This window comes from Alosa alosa, chromosome 12 (assembly GCF_017589495.1).
Source record: "Alosa alosa isolate M-15738 ecotype Scorff River chromosome 12, AALO_Geno_1.1, whole genome shotgun sequence".
NCBI classification, from domain to species: domain Eukaryota; kingdom Metazoa; phylum Chordata; class Actinopteri; order Clupeiformes; family Clupeidae; genus Alosa; species Alosa alosa.
The window spans coordinates 31,901,279-31,924,090 of record NC_063200.1 but is presented as its reverse complement, the minus strand read 5'-3'; the positions used below and the strand labels follow the sequence as shown (position 1 = coordinate 31,924,090).

Genomic DNA, 22,812 nt, shown 5'->3' with positions numbered 1-22,812 from the left:
TTCCACATGGGTATATTCTTTGATAATTATCACTGGCAGTGTGTGTGTGTGTGTGTGTGTGTGTGTGTGTGTGTGTGTGTGTGTGTGTGTGTGTGTGTGTGTGTGTGTGTGTGTGTGTGTGTGTGTGTGTGCGTGTGGCATGTGTGTGTGTGTGTGTGTGTGTGTGTGTGTGTGTGTGTGTGTGTGTGTGCATAAGTGGGTGTGGGTGTATGTAAGAGAGTTTGTGAAGAGTGCAAACCCAGATGGATGACAGGTTAATACATACATGAGTTTCTATTGCATCTGCACAGGTACAATAATTAAACTGACTTATGTCCTCCTACAATCTTCTCATGTGGATTTTGAAGCACATAGTGATAGAAAAGGTTACCTTCAATAAATAGCACATCCTATTTCTGGCCTGCCATGGATAAGATGGCAAGATTACAATCATTAGATTTAGATGAGAGAGATTTAACATGGACATCCTGAACAACAGTTGTGGTGTGGAGAGGGTTTGAGGCGTCTGGGTTTGCATGGATAAAAATGTTTAACTGGTAGCCAGGTATTATATGAAGAGCAACACAGAGACAAGCTGTTAAGGGGATGATCATTGTGGTTATCACAATGTGGCTATTACTGCATTTCAGATACCATCCACCAGTTCAAGATTGATCAGCTTTTTGCTCTCTGTGTTCACGTTGCTTAAACCCTGGTGGATTCCAGAGCCGCGGTAGCGAGAGCAGCCCATGGGCCCACGGCTGTGGGAGCTTTGCTCGGAGAAGGGGGCTGTGAAAAACAGGCGATGGGATACAGAGGGATGCGTGGTAGCGCCGCATCAACCCCCACATGGTTCCACTTTGGCCAAATCCCACCAAGACGCTTCTCAGACGGGACCGGGTCGGCGCGGAAATCCCGATTTAGATACACCGGGAGATAGAGGCGATCCGGCCTGGGACCCGGAGCATCCAGTGCAGAGTCAAACCCAAACTCTTATTAAAGCATTAAGTACATGTAGCCAGCGGACTCTTGAAGAGCAGCACAGGGGGAGGGGGAGGGGGGGTTAGGAAGAGAGAGGGAGGGAGGGAGGGAGATGTTGCGTTTGAAATGAGAAGAGCGCACCCGGAGCTGAGGACAGCGTGCCATCTGTCCAAACAAACACGGTCTTAACGTGAATGTCTGCAGGAAGGAGGGGCACTGTAGCCTCAACTGTTAAATAAATACAGAGAGTTTTATAATGCTTATTAATTTAGTCAAGCTGTATGGCTGTGGATGTGTGTGTGTGTGTGTGTGTGTGTGCATACTGTATGTGTGCCTGCATATGTATTCTTTTGTTTTTGTTGGACATAGAACACAAATTATTTTCTTGATGCAACATTTAAAAATGCAAAATACTGTGATTAGTTATAAACATTTCCAAATTCCTTCCCATGTTGTGATTAGTTAAAAACAGTTCCAACATTTCAACACTAGTTCCCCTTGGCAAATCTCCTTAAAACATACGATTAAATCACTCACAGTGACTTTCATAGATAATACTAATTTCTGCCAAGATTGTGTGTGTAGATAACCAATGTATGGCGTCTTTAAGATTTCTATTGAATGCTGTTTATAGGCCACTTTTGTCCATGGCCTTGCCAGCACTGCCCCAGACTGTGACTCAAAATCAGGGTTCTCGTGGAGTTCACCCCTCCACTGAGTCAGTGTCTGTTTCCTTGACCTCCTCCTTGGTAAAAACAGCTGTCTAATTGAATTAGCATTTTAATTGCTCAGACTAAGTAAATATTGATGTAAACTTGTACACCTACATGTCACCAAAGACTCTAAATTGGACTTAATATGTCCAGTTTTGTGACAGCTGCAATGGTGAAAAATCTAAAGGGCAAAAATTAGTATGTGCCAGATGAAAAATTAAAGTACTTGTGGGAAAAACTTGTTCTTTAAAATCATTTTATTCCCCTCCTGCCAGGATGTGATGCCCCCAGTCTTGATGTCTGCTGGCACCACCCTTTCACTTTAATGAAAGATACTTGTGCCCCCACCCCTCACGCCACTTACCCCACCCCATACCTAAACCCCCCTGGTCTTCGCTGATGACTGCGCTGGGGGTTGAGGCAACAGTCTTGAGATTCCTGCTGTCCTTTGTCCGGAAATAACAGACGCAAACCTGGGGGTCAGGGGGAGGCCAGAATTCAGATGAAAGACGCGCGGTCTACCGAGGCAGGTGGGGATGCTTAGAGCTTTAATCAAAAGATGATTGCTTTTGTTTGGCCAAGCCTCGTTCTGTCTCCTCGCCTAAGTCGGACTTGGCGATCTCCCCGTGTCTGGATGTGCCAGTGTGAGATACCTGTACTCGAAAGGTACAACTTCTCAATGGTCCTACACTGTAGGCCACATACACACATAGGGTCTGAGTGTTTTTTCCCCTTTCATGCAAACCTTTTCCTTTCAAATTAATTTGTAGCAAAAAGCCCTGTTCAAGGATTCTCTGTGTTATGACAGTATTAGGCAACTTAACTCCGGGATATGTAATGTCAACATCAGTCTACCATCTCCCTACTGTACCAATCACCTTTCTTCATCGACAACAAACATTTCACTTAAAGCCTTTACGCACACTTGTGTGCAATCATCCATCCAACAGTCTTATCTGCTTGATGAGAATCACATGAGTGTGGAGAGCAACCGTGCCAATAGGAATGCTTTCCCAAGACCAGCGTTGCTGCTGGGTCCCGTTTGGCCCTGACACCCAGTTGCCAAAACCGCCTGGGGGTCACCCTAAGCCGGGCAGATCAGACTGAGCCTCCACAGATCCCTGCAGATGTTCCAGCCTCGACTGAACTCCCTCCAGCCTCCTCAATCCCAGGAGTGGCTTGCCAGATATACGCTGGAAGGACACCGGGTTCAGACATTTCTAGAGGTCAAGTTCGGAGTGTAGGGGATCGGGGGCCGCTTGGTCCTGTGATGCTGCATGCGGGTCATTTCTGAGTCAGGATCTGGTTGGAATCAGCCCCAATCTCGGCACACCTGCGCTTTAAGTCGTCCAATTGGCGGTTGCCAAGCGGCGGTGGTGGTTTTGGCAGCGTTTTGCAAAGAAGGTTATATCTTGACTGGCAAACAAAAGGATCCATAAACTCATGTCTCCACACACACAGAACGTAGTATAAACAGAAAAATATTATTATTTTGATAGCCAGCAGTTCTTATCTTCAGTATTGACAAGGTTCAGAGGGATCGTTAATAGGCACTGGATGCTGGATATCCCTGTACTTAGAAATGAAGTTCAAAATGAGGACTATTAAGAGACTAGAGGAAGTTTGAGCCAGGAAAGGCTATAGAGAAAAAAAATGTGGTAAGAAGGGCAACACTAAATGAATAATTATTTCTCCATACTGTCTATAATCACTGCAGAGACGTCCACAAGAGCCACTGGATGCAAAAGTGACCACCGAACCGTCATTTTGGCTCTCAGCAGCCCCTCAGTCACTCACAGCACCTTCAATCCACATGGATTGTAGCCTGCTGTGAACTTTGACCTTGTTGTCCGCCTCGTCTCTGGTTCAGCTGAGCCTGGGCTCTTGGGCAGCCTCTATGTCCAGCCAGTGAGACGAGGGGGAGCCGCGGGGCAGTCACGCCGGGCCCCAGAGCTCCGTCAAACGCACCTTTGTTCTCTCTGCCTTGGCGCAGGTTGGAGAGGATGAGAGATGCAGTTAATAGGCAGGGAAGTGGTCCTAATCGCCCACAGCCATTACTGAGTCCAATATTAGTAGAGATGACAGACTTATTGATGACCAAGGACCAGGTGGACACAGAGCACGCCCCCCCCCCCATCACCAACCGTACCTTGCACCACCCTCCACGCTCTCTAAGCCCCACACCCGCCTTCTCGCGCTATCTGCACCAAGGACCAGTAGCTTTATCAGGCCCTCAAATGACCTGCCAGATTCAGAGCCATTCAAAGCCATTATTCTGCTCCAGCAATAGGGTTTAATCTCCCAGGGAAATGTGATGATATCTTACACAATAGCTGAATAGCTGGAGCTATATTTAAAGGGACAGCCTTTGGTAATAAGTTCTTATCTGTTTCTGAGCTAGACTGAATGCCGTTTTATTTCAAATATGCACTGCAGAGTAAATGTTTTAGTCAATGTGCCTTGTAATAACTGACAATGCACATCTATTATATTTTGTATGAGTGTTAAAATAAGGTGTGGGGCACAATGTCCATGTTTTCTTATTTACATCTAATATTTCTAAATGTGTTTAAACAGTGCTGGAAGTATTAAATCCAATACTTACCTCAGCCTATTGTTTAATGATCAATTATACATTGTTATGTCCTGGTCAGGTGCGTGTTGTTATATGAACAGGCCATAGCATGCCAAGTACCAACTAGGCAACATTCAATGGACCACTGGACAAAAGTGACCCTAGCGTGAGGGCTAGCTGCGGCTAAACACGCTAGACTTGACCGTGGACCATGCCGAAGCACCATGGTACGATGTGCCTCAATGATGCTCCATCACCACCGGTGCCAGTTGAGAGGCAGGCGTGCTCTAACCGAGGTAATCACCCTCTATTGTGCTCCATCTCGGCCCTGTTCGCCGGTAACCCAGCGCGGGACCGTTTTGTGTCCCCTGTCACCGCCCGCGCTTGCATCTATTTAACGTGTCTGTCAGAGAACGGCTTGCGCGAGACGGATTGCACGCTACATTTACGCACGCTGAGTGAGAGGACAGATCCCTACGCAGATATCACGAAGCCTTTATTTTGCTTACTTCCTCTAAATCCGTGGCCTGGTTGTGGCCCAAGACACAGGTCACCTTCACCAGCTTGTGTCGATGCCATGCCAAGAGTTCTGTTTTTATATTTTTATTTCTGCATTATTTTTTTAAATATGTGTTCACTTACACTCTTTAGTTCTCTTTAGTAACAGTGAAGAAATGTTGAAGATTGATTAACAATGTTTCAAGTTTCAAGTTTCTTTATTTGTCACATGCATAGTCATAGACCTGCAACATGCTCACATGTTTTAGCTCACAAATAATGCAATACAATAAACACAGCATTTTCATACCCCTTTCATCCAGAATAACCCTCCATGAGCTCCTTACCCCAGCATAGCTATATAATCCATATAATTAAATCAGATTTATTGCTCTTGCACATTTGATGGAATTATCTACTCCCTGTCAAACTCTTTCTTTAGATAGTGCATGCAATAAATTAGGTTTGGTCTTGACAGCTAGGGAAGCATATGAGACTATAACACATGCATATTTCATAAACCAATGGCTAACATTTCAAACTTTTTTTTTTTTAGGAGCATACCTGAATGTGTGCATGTTTGTAGAGCAATGGAATAAGTTCCTATTCAAATTTTAAATTCCCCACACATTTTAGTATAACCATAAATAAAAAATCTATCAAATGATCTAATCATATAAAATGTATCCATTTCCAAATAGTTAAAATTCGAATACGTAAACCTGTCCCTTTTCAATTTGTTACTTTCGCCACTGTCTAAGAAATTATGAGGAGCTGAACATAGTTTAATGAGTAGGTATATGCGAGGCTTACTCTGACAGATCGAGTATGTTTGGTCTCTGGTCTCTGGCTAGGGAGTTGAAACACCTTGCAGGGAGTCAGACAGGAATTAAACCAAATAAAACCATCTGATCAAACTCAGAGATGACTGAGGCAATGGCTCAACTTCGCTGATGATGTGTATGATCAAATAAACGTGACAGCATGCCACACCTGCTTCTCTTCGCTGTAAGTTGAAGGCAAAGAGAGCTTACACTCCATCAAGTCGGAAAAGAAGAGGGCCTTCCCAAGAGGTGAGGTCAGTGCCTTCATCACACCCCCCACCCCTCACCCATACCTCCACATCTAAAGCATTGTGCCCTGCAGAACAAATTACAGGCTCACCTGAAACTGCATGCACAAAGGGCCGATGGACCTCAGCCCACCTGAGGAGACTGCTCCAAACCCCCCCCCCCCACCCCCGCTCCTCTCACCTGCCTCTGATCCGCGCACCTGTCCTCAGAGGTAGCCGCACAGCCCGGCGCAGAGGAATGTCTGGAGGAGGTGCTCGGGCTCTTGGACCTCCACAAAGCCCCTCTTCAGAGCAGATTATCGGCCTAACAGGGGAGCCTTTGACTGGACGCCCCTGTTTGAAATATTATCAATATCTGGATCAGTCTTCAGAGGCCTCCGAACCATTTCTGTCACTCTCTATGAAAGGCGGGCACTGAAGTGTGTATGTGCATTTGTGTGTAATGGTCTGTGTTTGGTGTGAGGGTCTGTGCGTGTGTGCGTGTGTGTGTGTGTGTGTGTGTGTGTGCGTATGTGTGTGCGTATGTGTGTGTGTGCGTCTGTGTGTGTGTGTGTGTGTGTGTATTTGAAAGGGTATAAGGAATGTTGCATCAATTCATAGCCTATATTGTTATTGAGGAGAGGATCAAAGGGGAGTCCCACACAATCAATCTTCTATTAGATCTTCAAGTAAAAATGATGTCCTATGCAGTAAGAACATTGGAATTGCATCTGAATGAGGCTGAAGGATACAGATACCTGCTCTGTTAGCCCAGCGCAAACCAACTGGGGAACACTTACAGCTTTATCTCACACTGGAGAGATCTTTGATGTTGGCAACATTCCTTTGTACTTAGTGATAATAAGTGTGCATGCAAGAAACTGAAAAGAAGAAATGATATAAGTGTATGTACATGTACATTAGTCTTTTTGTATGCGAGCTCATAATGTCATGCGTGTGTTTGTGGCATGTGTGTATCTATATTGTGAGATTTCAGGTTTTGGATTATATTGAGATTTGAGATTGTGCAGTCATTCACCAAGACAAAATCTTGCAACAGATCATATCAGAAAACTCTGAACCCCGATCAATTTATCTTCTCATATCTTTATGATTTCAGAAACAGCACCAAAGCTGAAAATGAGAAAAGTACCATAACCATAAATGATAAAACATTGAAGAAGAAAAAAAAAACTATAAACCTGTGTAAACATTATAATTACTATCATGTTATTTGATAATGGAGGCAAATAGCAAATCACTCAGTCAGAAAAATCCCCTTGCCCCCTCTCTCCAATAGCCTCGCCACTTCTCTCATTTATGGCAGGACAGCTCCATCTGGTGGACAATACCAGAATTGCAGGCAAGGGTGAGTTCATCATCCCATTTTCAAGGTGATAAATGCACCTTTTGCGATACAGAGCCAGAATCTTTGTCTCATTTGTTTTTGCACGCACTCAGCTAATTTCTGGACTGGATTGGAGAGATATATATTATTTAAAATGAATAAAAACATTGAAATAACACATAAAAAAATTATTTTTTACTTTAAGCACTCTGATCCTAACATCGATTTTATTTTAAACTTGTTTATTTTATTAGGGAAATTCCATAAATCCATAAATGCAGATGTATTAAAAAGCCTCCAAATCTTAAAGCTTTTACGTGTGAACTCAATACATACATGCAGGAGTAAAGGTTGCCTTTTATTTATTTATTTATTTTTCTTATGTTTTTATTTTTATAATGATTTAATGTAATGTTATGTATATTTTCTATATATTTTCTGTTGAGCATTTCTATGTTTACTAACTACTTGAAGGTAACTGTGTTAATTTGTCTATGTACTATCACTTGTTTCAATAAAACTGGTTTTAAAAAAAAGATCTAATGGAAGAACAAATAGACCAACTTCTTCATTCTTGAATTTCCCCTGAGGATCAATAAAGTATCTATCTATCTATCTATCTATCTTTTTATCTGCATTGTATTTGTATTTTAACTTTAATGTACAGAAAGAAAAGGTAGGCCCCAGGCATATAGGGGAAAACGTAGCACCTAAAACACAGAAACAAGTTACACATAATGTCTGGTTATAATGGGACAGTATGTTTTTCCCATCACATCGTTTTGCATAAAAGTATCTGCAAAGTAACCATAACCATAACATCACAACATAACATCATAACATCCAGCACATCTTCCAAAACGATGTGTCTCCTAACTAATCATATAACCATAACATCATCCAGAAGATCATCCAGAGTTAACCGTCTGCTGAATGACCAAAATATCCAGAACTATACATTTCTGCTAAGAACCACAACCATATACAGAATTATCCAAAGGCAAGTTTTGTGAAAATTGCTGCCTGCTTTTTGAACATCAAATTTGAGAATCAAATCATTTTGATCTCGTTGGGATGCTCACCATGACATAAATGGACATAGTTACATTTTTACTATGTGGGCAAGTTTTGTGAAAATGAAGTCTAATGCTGTCATTGTGATGTGATTTATTTTTAAATAGGCTACAGGTGTAAGGTAAAAGTCAAGCCAAAAGATTGTTTTGTATACATCTACATTATTTTTTATTTAAATGTATTCTTTTAGCAAATGCTTTTATATCCAAAGCAACTATACATATATGTATGTAAGCACAGTGAACGTTGTTACAGATACCAGAGTGCTAGTATTGGTCATCCCAGCTGGAGCTGATCGGCATTCAAAGGAGGCAAACTTACTTGACAGGCAGAAACTTGCACACTGCGGTCCAGAGCCCTCTCCTTCCCCCTGTGCACGCACATGCATGCACACTCAGGGTGTATGACTTGTGCCCAAGTAAGTCAAATGAAACTGAATCAATACACACAACCGCAGGCACTTATTGGCATTCTCTCTCACACACACATATCATCATCAACAACAAAAAAACATTTTAGAATTTCTAAATTCTTATCAACCAAAATTATCATGTCAGGCTATGTTTAGTTGTTATGTATTGTGTAAAACTATAAAGGACACAAGAAATTACAGATTCCATATCATCATGGATTCCCTGAATAAACAAATTATATATGTTCATTGTGATATTTGTCTCTGATATCTATTGTCCCAAAGGCATTAATCAAATTTGCATTTGAAATCTTGAAAATACAAGAACATTATTGATTATTGATTATTGATTTATCTTACCATTGTTATATTGCTTATTTCACACTCTTTCACCTAGCAATTACACACACACTCACACACACACACACACACACACACACACACACACACACACACACACATACAAGCACACACACACACACACACACACACACACACACACACACACACACACACACACACGCACACGCACACACTCTCTTTCTCTCTCTCTCTTAGACAAAGACAACCACAGTAACTAGGTACATATATTATGATCCAGATAGGAGGGCTGCTTCCTGTCCCCTTGAGAGGGCCATTCTTACTTTGGGTTTTGGACATGCAACACTGCACTCAGACACATTACAAACACACAGCATCCGTGCATTACTGATGACTGACTTGGACCCACCTCACACTGTTTGTCTGTTTGATTGTTATTTGGTTAATTTGGTTAATAAATCCATATTTTAGTTAAAGATCCAACCTCTCGACTGCCTCTTTTGTTGTGGCCTTACCCCTAGGTCATAACAACATACATTAAATAAAAAAATATTAAAAACCCCATGATATCCAGGTTAAGTAACTATTCATTTTTTTTCTTCATTTTTTCATTCTTCCATTAGTAACTATTCAGATCTTTCATTACATCTGGCTACGAGAAAAAATAAATTTGACGTAATCATGCTTGATCAACATTCCAAACAAAGTAACAAAACAACCTGAAGTGCAACAAAGCCAAACTAATTAGCTTGGCTTGGACATTTGGGGGAAATCAAAGTACCAATCTCGACTGTACAACAGAGATGTTGTGAATGATTGGGGTCGCCAACGTTTTGTGACATCAAAATAGGGCCACCTTCCAAAAAAGGTTTGGAAACCCTGATATGAGGGTTTGTAAACCTCTTCTTGTCTGGCATGAGACATCAGTGAACTATCCTGTACTAATCAAAAATGACCACTAGATGTCAGGAGTGTGTTCCACAAATTTTGATGTCCCAAAGACATTTCACAGAGCTCTGTCAACTGTGTAATGGTTTTGTTCCTGTGTTTGGGAAGCCAGAATTAGAAATTCTTCCACGGCTGAGCCCAATGAGATTGGGGAGATTGACAGAGTAATTCTCCTGAGAGTCAGAAATACTTTCCCCTGAGAGAAACAACTTCATGGGCAACAGAAAGAGAGAGTGACCGAGAGACTGGCTTGCAGGAGACAAGCTTTCCTAAGATAAACAGACATGGGGGAGACAGGGGAGCAGAGCTGGAGCTCTAGACTGTGGAGGAAGTCTGGAGAAAAAAGCAAATTACAGCCTAGCAACTTAATCATGTGTTCCCCTTTCCTTACTCAAGAAACTCTTTGAAACTCTCTCTCTCACTCGCTCGCTTTCTCTCTCTCACTGTCGCTCTCTCTCTATCACACACACACGCACACACACACACACACACACACACACACACACACACACACACACACACACACACACACACACACACACAGCCATCCTTTTCTGAATTGTCCTGACAGGTCTACTGAGAGTACATTTACTGACTTCACCACAACCCCAGGGCATACATTCTTGTGAAAGACAGAGAACAACTGAATAGCTTTTTCTTCCATTTTAAAATATGTTGAAACAGTAGGCTATACACATTTCATATAATTGATTATAATAATTCATTAGGTCTTTGTTTATTATCTTTAAAAAAATAAATAAAAAAGAAATAATAAAAATAAATAAAATAATAAAATATATTTTCATATTTTCAACTGTGCTCGCCAAACTTCCCTTAAATTTCAATGAAAGAGAGAACAGAGAGAATGGGAGGGAGAGATATAATCTTAAAATTCTAAAATGTCCCAGAGTCCTTGTGGCCAACTGTGATGGTTTGTTAGTAGTCCGATGGCATGCGTCGCTCCATAGGCCTAGGCCTACACCTAACTGCGTAAATGTTTGGCGTTCGTAAATGAAATAAATAGCTTACGCTGGCGGCTGCGAGTTCCTTGGGGGCTTCACTGGTTTCCACCGGAGGATGGCGCTGTCGCCCAGTGTGTGGCCGTGATTCGAGCACTGTGTACTGTTTGCTGTGTGCTTGTGTAGGCTACTGCATGCATGTGTGTAACGGAGGGAGAGAGTGGGACGGGTCTACCCTCCGCCACGCCACACCACCAGCAGCCGTGGTCTGTGTGTGTGTGTGAGAGAGAGAGAAAGAGAGAGGGAGCGAGAGAGAGAGAGTAGGATCCAACAAGCCCGTTTTACATGTATCCTCGCCGAACCGACACATGAGAAAAATGCCGGGCTAAGTGAGGACTTTGGGGGAACCAGCCGGACCACGCCGCTTGGCTTCTTGTCTTTTTTGTCTGTGAACGGGGGATAGGCTACGCGATCACCCACAGATATGTCGGGCAATATAGAGAACAAGCAAGGTAAGCGCAGTCAGCAGCTCCAGCAACCAGCTGCTTCTCTCTCTCACAAGCAGACAGACACCCACCACCGGGTGCCTCTCTCCCACGTCCCGATGTTTGTCGCTGGTGGGGTTTTCTGATGTGTAAGTGTGTGTGTGATAACGTAGGCCCAGGTTAGGTGTTCTAGTGCCCAGTTAACTGCTCGCCTGATCGTTGTCAACACACGGGTTAGACTATCGCTTGTATTAGGACTTCAACGAGCTTGCTATAGCTAACGGTTGGTTACAATGTGTCACCTGGGGTTTGTTTGTTACTCGATTAACTACCCAAACATCTGTGTTGTGTTGAGCGGTTGTGGAAAGATGGTCAGTCTGTGCTTTGTAATTTTCAAAGGATTTACGGCACAGAGGTCTGCGGGGCTTGACAAGGAATCACAGTTGACTGAGAGACGGTCGGTCAACAAAGCTCCTTCTGTCAGAAATGAGCAGACGAACTGGCTGTTAGTGTTTTTATAGGCTACTGTCAGTAGCCTATGTTGTGTTGGTTTATTTTGACGTGAGATTGACAGTTCATCAGGAGAAGAAAAGTTCTGTTCATTTTTGCATTGGCAAATCATGAGTCATGAGTGATTATTTTAAGATGATCGATCTGTGGACTTCGTAAGCTAGAGTAGGCCACTAGTTAATTATGATGGCCTAAGTGTTATAGTAACAACTTATGAATGCAAGTCTATTGATAGCCTGTTCTGGTTATTCGGACTAGCCTAAGTCTTGTCTAAATTTCGAATTCAAGCGAAGCCTGTGTACAGTGCCCGGTATTTTCAGTTTCAGCAGCTTTTAACTTTCAGTGTTTTAGTAGGCCTAGTCTAACGTAGAGAACTTTCTTAAGCGCCATATGAACTTTTTGCAGCTACAGTGCAAATCGCTCTTGAATATGGGAGCATGCAGACTATTTGTGCACGTGGCACGTCTCCTCTGCTTATGACAACTTGCTGACTTTCTGACCAACAACAAATTAGCGTGAGTTGAGCCGACGATCATATCTGTGAAAATGCCGGCCTACAGTCGCTAGTAAGTGTGTGTGTGTGTGAGAGAGAGTGAGTGTGTTCCCCGGTTGCGTCAACAAAGTGATTGTGAACGTTTTGGAGGACCCCAAGAATGCGTCGCCTGAAGCTCAAGGCGGCTACACCTTCATACATTCCGCTTCTGGCTGCTTAAACCTGCCCAGACATTTCTCTGTGTGTATTTAGCCCTTTAACCATGTGGTTGTTAACTAAACTTTGAGATAGAGTGGGTGCTTGTGCACAAGTGTGGTCATGTACATTTAATGGGTCATAGGTCACCTGCTGACCTGTTGGCGTGTGTTCTGTGATGCTTATGGTTCTATTGATTTAGTGGATTTCCCCTTAGGGTGAATGTATGTGTGCGTGCGAGTCGATATGCTGTGTGTGTGTGTGTGTGTGCGTGCGCATGCAGGTGTGTGTGTGTGTGTGTGTGTGCGCGCGTGTGCGTGAGTGCGCGTGAGTGCGCGAGCGCGTACAGGGAGAGAGCCTGCTCCAGTGATCTGTAAACATCCCTTTTCACGGGAGTCACAGCAACCACCGACCTGTGGTGTGTCTGTACATGTATGTACGTCACATGCCTTCTTAGCTTGGTGCTTTATCACCATAGAAACGATAATCTCCCATCATAACTTTGCTTACAACCCAGACAGAAAGAATATAACACACACACACACACACACACACACATGCCAGACAAGACTTTTGCTGCTTTATCTTTCTCTCTCTCTCTCTCTCTCTCTCTCTCTCTCTCTCTCTCTCTCTCTTTCTTTCCTCTCATTTGCTACCCCCTCCCCATCTCTCCCCTTTGGTTGGTATCCAAAAGTAAGTCTATGATGTGATGTCGCCAAAACGCCAACAAAACCAGGAAGACCATCTCCCCACCCTCCACTTCCCTGTGTGTGTGTGTGTGTGTGTGAGTGAGTGTGTGAGGGCTTAATCAGTGGGGGAAACCCTGTTAAGCAAAGTGCCCCTGATGAATGGGACACCAAGTACCAGCTCTGTGTGCATATGTGTGTGAACAGGAGAGTGGGAGTGAGTGAGAGTTTAAATCGGTAAAATCAGTAATACCCTTGCCAAGGGGGTCCGCAAGAATTAGGTCACAGTGTGTGGCAAAAGCACTCTCTCTCTCTCGTTCTCTTTCTCTCTCTGACTCTCTCTCTCTCACACACACACATGAAATGCGTATGTGTGTCAGTGTTTATGTGTATGTGCCTCTCTAGTTGTGGTTGTTTTTGTTTGTTTGTTTGTGCCATTGGTATGTGGTATGTCTTGCCACACACACACACACACACACACCCCTCAATATTCATAAAGCTGTTGTGTACATTCAATCAAATACTCAACATAAAATTATGTGAAGTAATGTAATACACTGAAATACCACACGCACACATACACACACACACACACACACACACAGACACAACTTTGGAACTGCTACAGAAAATGCTGTGCTAGATAGTTTACAGTAAATGAGCACCGTAAATAAGCACATCTGAAACTGTGAGGGGCCTGAGGCTCGCTCATCACCTGTAGTTCCCACAGCGAGAGATGAGCTCTTCACCACACCACAGCACTGCTCAGCGCTGCTGTCTGTGTCTGTTTGGGGAGCCTTTGTATCATTGGCCGAAGAGGAGAGGAGCTGCACTTTGGTTGACGGGTATATTTAGTACCCGTGCTAATACTCACTCTTTGACTGGCTACAACTCCGACATGTGCTCATCTATCACTTATTTTAGCTTGTGTGTGTGTGTGTGTGTGTGTGTGTGTGTGTGCCCGTGCCCGCTCATGATTCAGAAATGCTAGTTCCTCATTTCTGGAGGATGGAATTAGTAGATGGCTTGAGGACAAACCTGAATAACAAACTCTGGATCTGTCTGTGACTTGTAACTAAAGTGTTTTTGTCCATCTTTGAGTATATTTGCTAATCACTCAAGCACACTCACTGCAACCGATACCACCGCCACATACACACAGAATACACACAGAATACACACCCTAATGTGTATCCATAACTGTGTTTAGTTGCCCAGAAGAGTGTGTTTCCTAGTGTGTGTCACTACTCTGAGGTTAAGTGTAATAAGCACTGTAGAATTCAGACATGGCTAACTCTACTGAGGTGCTGTAATTAGAAAGCACGTTTCTCTCTTTCTCTCTCTCTCTCTCTCTCTCTCTGAGTGTGTGTGTTCAGCAAAGGGAGTTTTCCCACAAAAGGCAAAAATGGAGATGGAGAGATTGAGTAAAGGATAAACGAATGAATGACAGATGTAGATACAGAGAGAGAGAGAGAGAATACCGAGAGAGAGGAGGGGGGAAGGACACTGAAAACTACTTCCCAGGGGCCCAATACGGGGAGAGCCCTCCAAACGACTGGAATTCGACTTCCAAAACATATGTTCGAATGTTCTGAGTTATGGATCAGAAGAAAACGCAGGGCAATAGAGGGAAGACTGGAGGCAGCATACACTACTGTGCTGGAAAGAGAAAGAGGGGTTGGGATGGAGAGACTGAACTGTGGGGGTGAGATAGAAAATGAGATGGGGTGATGGAGGGAGGCTTCCAAATGAATAAGAGAGAGAGAGGGAGACATCATTGTCTGACGTCATCATAAGGGTGATCATTATTCTACGTCAACATTGTTATCAGTGGTTCAGTTCAGTGGTTCAGTGCCTCTTTTGTCTGTCTCCATCTCTCTCTTATTCTCACTCCATCTCTCTCTCTCTCTCTCTCACACACTCTCTCACTCTGCACAGAACAGTTTAAGCCCTAGGCTTGATCGATCTCCATTCGGACGTCATTAATTCATTCCATGTCTGACTGGCGCACACACACACACACACACACACTTCAAGCTGTCTGTACAGTTGCCATGGTGACCGGTGAGGCGTATGGAGTCTGTCTGAGTCTTGTGTTAAACTTCAGGCAGTGTCCGAGTGTCTTGATGTCTGATGAGTATTGGCATGTGGAGCTGAGTGTGTACGTGTGTGTTGGCTGATTCCCTCAGCAGATTTTCTGAGTCAACAAGGGTCACAGGACACTGTGTGTGTCTGTGTGTGTTTGTGTGTGTCTCTATGTGTTTGTGTGTGTGTGTTTGTGTGTGTCTCTATGTGTGTTTGTGTGTGTGTGTGTGTGTGTGTGTGTCTCTCTCTATGTGTCTGTGTGTGTGTGTGTGTGTGTGAGTAACAAGGTGAATGGGAGCAGTCTGTCTGGGCGGTGTGGGAATTGAGGGCATATGAATGGATTAAAGGCAGACGCTCAGTGCATGCATATGCGAGTGTGTGCAGGTGCCTCTCCCTGTGTGGTCATACGGGACCGTGTGTATGGACATAAGCCGCTCGTATGGGGAATACTAGCTGGAATCGCCAACCGTTAGCAGGAGAAGCTGAGGTGCCGGATGGCCCTAACCTGGAAGAGACAGATAAGAGGAGTGGTAGGTCTCAGGGAAGCGTGTGTGTGTGAGTGCGTGTTTAAATGCTTATTTATTTACCATTCAAGAAGTAAACAAGTCCTGTTTTGTTTATCGCATGACCAGTTAGCTGACTGAGCTTCATTAGCTGACGACTGTCAAGGAGAGTGTTTGCATCTGCTGGTTTGCCTGGTGGCTGTGGAGTTTCAATTTTTCTTCCTTTTTCATTTTGTTCCTTTCTTCCTTAGTTTTTTTTCTGGGCTTTTTTTTGCCATTTCATTTACTGAAATCGCTGTTCAAAGCAGTTCCATATTTATCATGTTTATTTTTGGAAGAACAAAACTGAAAATAAGACACAGACACTCAAACTGTGTGTGTGTGTGTGTGTGTGTGTGTGTGTGGGGGTTTGTCAACGTGCTCATTTTGAAGTTCAAGGGTCAAAGTGTAAGAGAGAGAGGAGACAAAGATGAAACTAGTTTGAGAAACTAAAGGGATCTCTAAGGTTGGGACAGCATGCTTGAGAAACAATAGGAACTTTAAAAGATTGTTTGAGGAGCTATAGGGATCTCTAAGACTGAAGGCACTGCGGTGCTTTGTGTTTGACTATCTGAAATCTCAGTTTGTGTCTTAAATAAAACGTGTGTGTGTGTGTGTGTGTGTGTGTGTGTGTGTGTGTGTGTGTGTGTGTGTGTGTGTGTGTGTGTGTGTGTGTGTGTGTGTGTGTGTGTGTGTGTGTGTGTGTGAGTGTGAGAGAGAGAGAGAGTGAGAGAGAGAGAGAGAGAGTGTGTGTGAGAGAGAGAGAGAGAGAGAGAGAGAGAGAGGTGAAGCAGATGATTCTCCCATCATTGCATAATTGTAGGTTGTTTGGTGGTGTAATATGCTGTTTTCAAAACATGCACGCAGACACGCACACACACACACACAGAGAAAGAAAGAGAGTGAGCGAGAGAGAGAGACACAGACACACACAGAGACACATGCAGACACACACACACACTCACATATATGCAGAGAGACATACACACACACACACACACACACATATGCAGACAGAGACACACACACACACACAATCGTTGCTAACTCTCAATGGCTCTTCAGGTGAAGGTTAAATAAGAGTGGAAATGTACAGCTACCCTTCACTGCTACCCTTATCCACAGGGTTCAGAGACGTGAGACTTGCTAAACCTTTAAGGGCACGCACTGCACAAGGAAATTACCATAAAATGTCCCTTTACTATAATTTCCTGTGTGTGTGTGTGTGTGTGTGATTGTGCGGTTGTATGTACATGTGTGTGTGTGTGTGTGTGTGTGTATGTTTTTCCTGCATCAGCAGGAATAAAGTGTGTATAAAGCAGAAGGGCAGAAATAGTGTGTGTTGGGGTGGAGTGTCTGGTGGAATGTGGAACTCTAGACGCACAGAGGATGCCACCATGTTTAGGTGTGTGTGTGTGTGTGTGTGTGTGTGAGAGAGAGGGGGGGGGCCTGTGTTGTTGTGTCAGTCACATGGTGGTTGTTCTTTTCCCTCTGAATATAGTGTGAAAAAAAGACCAGACAAAAAGCGCGAGAGAGAGAGAGGTGAAAGAGTGCAGATCTGTTTATGTTCATGTGTACTGTGTGTGTGAGAGACCCAAATGGTGCCTGCGGTTATGTATATCGATTTAGTTTCATTTGACTTGGGCACAGTGGTTACCTAACATCTTATACTCCCTCTATCTCTCTCTGTGTGTGTGTGTGTGTGTGTGTGTGTGTGTGTGATAGAGAGAGACAGACATAGACTGTGTGTCCTCTGTTTTGACTTCTTTTGCCACAGTCATCTCTGATCTGGTCACAGTCATAGTTGGATCTTATATGGTCTGGTGAAGGTTATCTCTGTTCTCTAATCAGTCTAAATTCTTGTAATGCAAGTCACAGCAGTGATTTAAAGCGTGCGTATGTGAATCCTGTTCTGCGCTCCGCACTCACCTCCTACTGGTCAAGTCAGTCATCACTGTGCTTTCATTTGCTCAGGCATCTCTGCACTCTAACTGGTGTTCTTTCCAAGTTATTATTGATCTGATCTGAAGTCACAGACGCTCTTAAAGCTTATGTCACTGTCCACCATATTCTTAGCTTAGTAGTTACATCCATCCCTTTGGGTTCATTGTACTCTGTAGATAGCCCTGTCCATGTTCTAAGTCTTAGGGTCTGTCCCAAATGGAAAGCAGCTGCCAGCTGCCTCGCTGCCCTCAACTGTCTAATGAATCTCTTGCCGTAGCAGGCATCAAGGTACCAGCTATGAACTTCGTTTTGGACGACCTAGCATAATTAGCAACACGGAACACTGTTGCCAGGATACCTACAGCTGACTTAATCAGTGGGAGTTGAAGAGAAAAGTTCTAAAGAATCTTTGGTTGAAGGCAGCCTGAAGGATACATGTATGCTGCTTTCAAAATTCAGCAAAAACAAAGGTATCTTAAAAGGCAGAAGTGTTTTGATTTAGACATGTCTCAATAGACAGATAGACAGATATATACTTTATTGATCCCAAAGGGAAAATTCAAATTCAATGACTTGCTGCCACCGAATGCTATCTCAGAAAGCTGAATTTTGTTCTGTTTTGGCATGCCATGTCATGTTGATTAGTCATGCTTATTTGGCTCTCTGTTTTGCTCTTGCCCTAGTCTGCGTGGTCTAATAGCTGACTGTTGCTCCTGCCCTCTGCCTGCTGTAGTCCCATTCGGTTGGGTTCCTGTGAGTGTTCACATCACTATGTAGTCGGGTGCTGCCCCACTCATCCCTCTGCCACGAGGGCATTATTAGTCACATTCTACATTTAGTCCGTGTCTGTGCAGTTGGACCTAGTCCATGGGTGGTGTGAGGGGCTGGGGTCCGTGTGTGGAGCCGACGGGTGGACGGATGGACAGACAGATGGTGAATGGAAGGAGGATGTAAGGGATGGAGGGATGGATGGAGCGAGGGAGGGTGGGAGAGAGAGAAAGTGAGAGGAAAGGTGAAGCAGTAATGGCATGTCTGACTTTGTAATCAGCGCGGGTCATCCTGCTGACCTCCTGCGGTCATGCCGCTGTGTCAAAAGAGAATACCTCTCCTGCGGAGACTACAGACACACACACACATGCACAAATGACGTGTACACACACACACACACACACACACACACACACACACACACACAGAGAGACACTATTGTTTTCTGGTTCTCTTTCCCTTTCTCTCCCTCTTTCATTTTTAATTTGAGTTCAATGTGTTCATATGTCAGATCAGCGTCCCCAGACATAAATAGGATTTTTTCCCCTCACTGACACACACACACACACACACACACACACACACACACACGCTGGTTAGATAATTACTGCAGGTATAGATTGACCTCTCTGCAGAGAGTGTTATAGATCGAGTCCTGCCTATTTATATCAGTGCCCCAGAGACAACCACACAACCACAATCACAAAAACTACACAACAGACATAAACACACAGAAAGTAGTTCTCCAAAACTGGAAATCAAATAAATCTTGCCACATCGATCACTGGACAAATTTAATCTCAGAACACATTTCAATGGAGAAACACAATGCACACAGAAGGAAGCAAATATCAGCCTTTAAAGACACCTGGTCCCCATTTTTGACATTTCTAAATTCCACAAAAAACATAACCACAAGCCGTGTACATTACCAGACACATAGCTCCCTCCTCCGTTATGTGTACATTACCAGACACATAGCTCCCTCCTCCGTTATGTGTACATTACCAGACACATAGCTCCCTCCTCCGTTATGTAAAGTTTATTTATTTTCTTTTTCTTTTCCCTTTTGCTTCTGCCCCTGCAGCGATCACTTTACACATGCACATAGGCACACACTCTCCACACTCATGCATAACATGTTTCCAAACCCCTCTCCCCTCAAACACCCTAACCATGACCAACTAATGTGAATCTCAGATCATTCTACTCAATCGCTAATAATACGTCCTTGTGTTTGTCAACTGTCTTGTCCCTCTGTTGTCTGTCTGTCACCTTGTTGTGTCTTATATGTTATGTGTTACACTCTGTACGTGGTGCTATAATCCCCCTCCCCTTATGTACCCAGGGTCTCACTAAACTGGGTGAATGGTTATGCTAGGAGAAAGTAATGCACTGTATATAATGAAAAAAATGTAAAAATAGACATAAACACACAACTTCGTAGGTAAGGTTAATGCCGAATCCATCCATTTACTTGGTTTTCATATAAATGTGTCTTGAGAGGTGGCATTGGTGTCAGCTTTATAAGAATTTGTATATATTGTGTGTGTGTGTGTGTGTGTGTGCGTGGTGTTTGTGGGCAAGAAAGGCTCACACCAGAATGGGCGTGTCATTTCCTGTCTGTGGCCCCGCCCCTGATAGTCACACAATACTGCTTCCTGTCCCGACCCAGAAGCCATTGTTCGGAACGGAAACATATATACACACACACACACACATATACGCACACATGAGTTTTTCTCACAAAAATCAACCTCATCGTTTACACATACCCATGTAAACACTAAAACACACACACACACACACACACACACACACACACACACACACCCCATTTCCTCAGAAGCATGCATTCCAGAGGCTGAGGTCAGAGGTGTCCAGCAAAATGTCTGAAGAAATGTGTGTGTGTGTGTGTGTAACAGCTGCCACCTTGTGTGTAAGTGTTGTTGTCATTGTTAATTATCCAGCCTTGTGTGTGTCCATTGTGGTTTGTAGAGGGAGAACAGCTGCTGCTGACTAGAGGGACAGTATCTCCTACCTCACTGTGATCAAAACACACACACACATACACACACCCTTGCATATTTACAGCCTCTTACCACTAAATATATCTATCGGGCATTGGTCATCAAATCCTAATGACAGAAGTCAGTCTGCCCTAATCAGCTTCACTGTCTGATCTGATCTGTCATGGTACAGTATATGGTACCAAATGACAATGTTCTACTGCAGTATGTGCAGTCAGTGTGACCTTTGTGTATGGATGGCTGAGAGACAGCAGTATGAACAGGCTGTGCAGGGGTCCTTCCAATAGACTGACAGTGCCCTATACAACCATGGCATCAGAAATGCCCCTTTTGCAAGGTGGCATTCCTATCTAATTCCTGTGTATAATGGGAGCGTAGCATAGAAAGAGAAACCAGAGTGTATTTGTGTGTGTGTGTGCGTGTGTGTGTGTGTGTGTGTGTGTGTGTCTGTTTGTTTGTTTGTTTGTTTGTTGTGTGTGTGTGTGTGTGTGTGTGTGTGTGTGTGTGTGTGTGTGTGTGTGTGTGTGTGTGTGTGTGTGTGTGTGTGTGTGTGTGTGTTAGAGAGTCAGAGAAGTAGTGCTGGAAGAGGAGAAAAAGTTATGGAATTCCTGAATGTCAGTGAGCCGGTGTATACTTCCTCTTCTACATGAGTTCATTTAGGCTTGCTGATGCTTTTGTCTAACGTGACCTGCCAATAATAGAGAGCAATCAAGGTCTAGTGAACAGGAGACATTATACTAATAAGTACTTCATTGGTATAAGGGATGAACTGGATGTGGATAAGAGGGTTGGACTGGACAGAGCAGAAGTGCGAGTGCAAGTTGAGTGTGTTGGGTGGTCAGTGGTGTTAGGAGAGGAAAAGATGGGTCTTCTAGAGGGTTCTGAAGATGGAGAGGGACACCACTGCTCTAGTAGAAATTGGTAGTGTGTTCCACAATCGGGGTACTACAGAAGAGTTGGAGTTTGGATTGCTGTGAGCATGCGGGCGGCAGTACAGGTGGTGGTCAGATGGTCGCGTATGTCTTTGAGAGCATTCGAGTTAGTGGGTGCAGAACTGTAGATCACTTTGTAGGCCAGCATTAATGATTTGAATTTGGTGCGGGCGCCCACAGGTAGCTAGTGGAGCTCAATGATCAGTAGGGTAGCATGTGCCCTTTTGGTTTGATTGAAGTCCAGTTATGGCACTGCATTCTGGATCATCTGTAAAGCTGATGATGCACAAGGTACAAAAAAGGAAAAAAGCTGCAGGGCAAGTACCCATTGTTCTGTTCTGGCACGTTCCCATTGGTATTGGTTAACCTTTTTTTCTGAAGAACTAATCATCAGTAGGCAAATTTTCATGATCATCCAATCAGAACACATGGAACTGGTTATGTGGTTGCTCAGCAACATTGCTCAAAAAAAGTTGCCCCAGCTATCATCACCTTAAGGGTTTCACTGTACAGGCCGCAAGGCACGTTGGAAGGGCAGGACAGTTGGCGAGGCATAAGATAACCATGACCTGTACCTGGAGTTGGGCGACCATGGCAACATGGTCAGAGAAGTTCTGCTGGTCACCCATCATCAGATAGATAGATAGATAGATAGATAGATACTTTATTGATCCCCAGGGGAAATTCAAGATCATCACACCTAAGACACCCTTTATTTTACACAGAATCCTTGTCATGTTATTCTAAGGAAATGCTGGTTTTAGTGGTGATGGTGGAGCTGTGAGCTGTCTCATTCCTCATCTGCAATCTCTTGATTTTGTTCTCTCCTTCCTGCTCATCTCAGTCTCAGCAGGTGACATTGGTATTTAGTTGAAAGGTCTTATCATGCCAAGCACCATCAATATTGAGAGATGGGTTAAGATTAAGATGGGTACCTCTCAGGTTATTGTGATGCCATACAAATGGAAAAAAGATGGGTACCTCTCAGGTTATTGTGGTTGTTTCAGATGACGTGTATACAGATTTGTGTTCCTGGCGGCTCAGTTAGGTAACCCGAATTAATCTGTCTTTCGCAAAGGTTTGTTGATCTGATACTGAGCTGTCTCTTGCTTACGCAGCTGTGATGGCTGTGGAGTTGAGTGTTTGTGATTGAGTGAACAGATTTGTCAGATTTCGATCAGTTTCTGTTTTCCGGATTTTGTGTCGCACAGAAGGATTAACATGAAGGCATGTTTTTATAAAAACTTTATAAAAACGAATACCTGTTTTACCAGCACAGTGAC

General features: G+C 43.7%; 1 protein-coding gene across 6 annotated transcripts in view; it reads left to right on the top strand.

The window, feature by feature from the left end:
- Positions 1-10,966: 10,966 nt before the first annotated feature.
- Positions 10,967-22,812, top strand: part of rapgef1b (Rap guanine nucleotide exchange factor (GEF) 1b) — a 33,535-nt gene continuing 21,689 nt past the window's right edge. For 4 of the 6 annotated variants that reach the window (XM_048258508.1, XM_048258509.1, XM_048258510.1 and 1 more), the window contains exon 1: positions 15,680-15,843. In XM_048258508.1, the coding sequence (XP_048114465.1) occupies positions 15,753-15,843 (91 nt within the window). In that variant the 5' untranslated portion in view covers positions 15,680-15,752. Of the gene's footprint in view, positions 11,372-15,679; positions 15,844-22,812 lie in introns of those variants that run through there. The other 2 variants (XM_048258507.1, XM_048258511.1) reach the window with 2 other exon arrangements.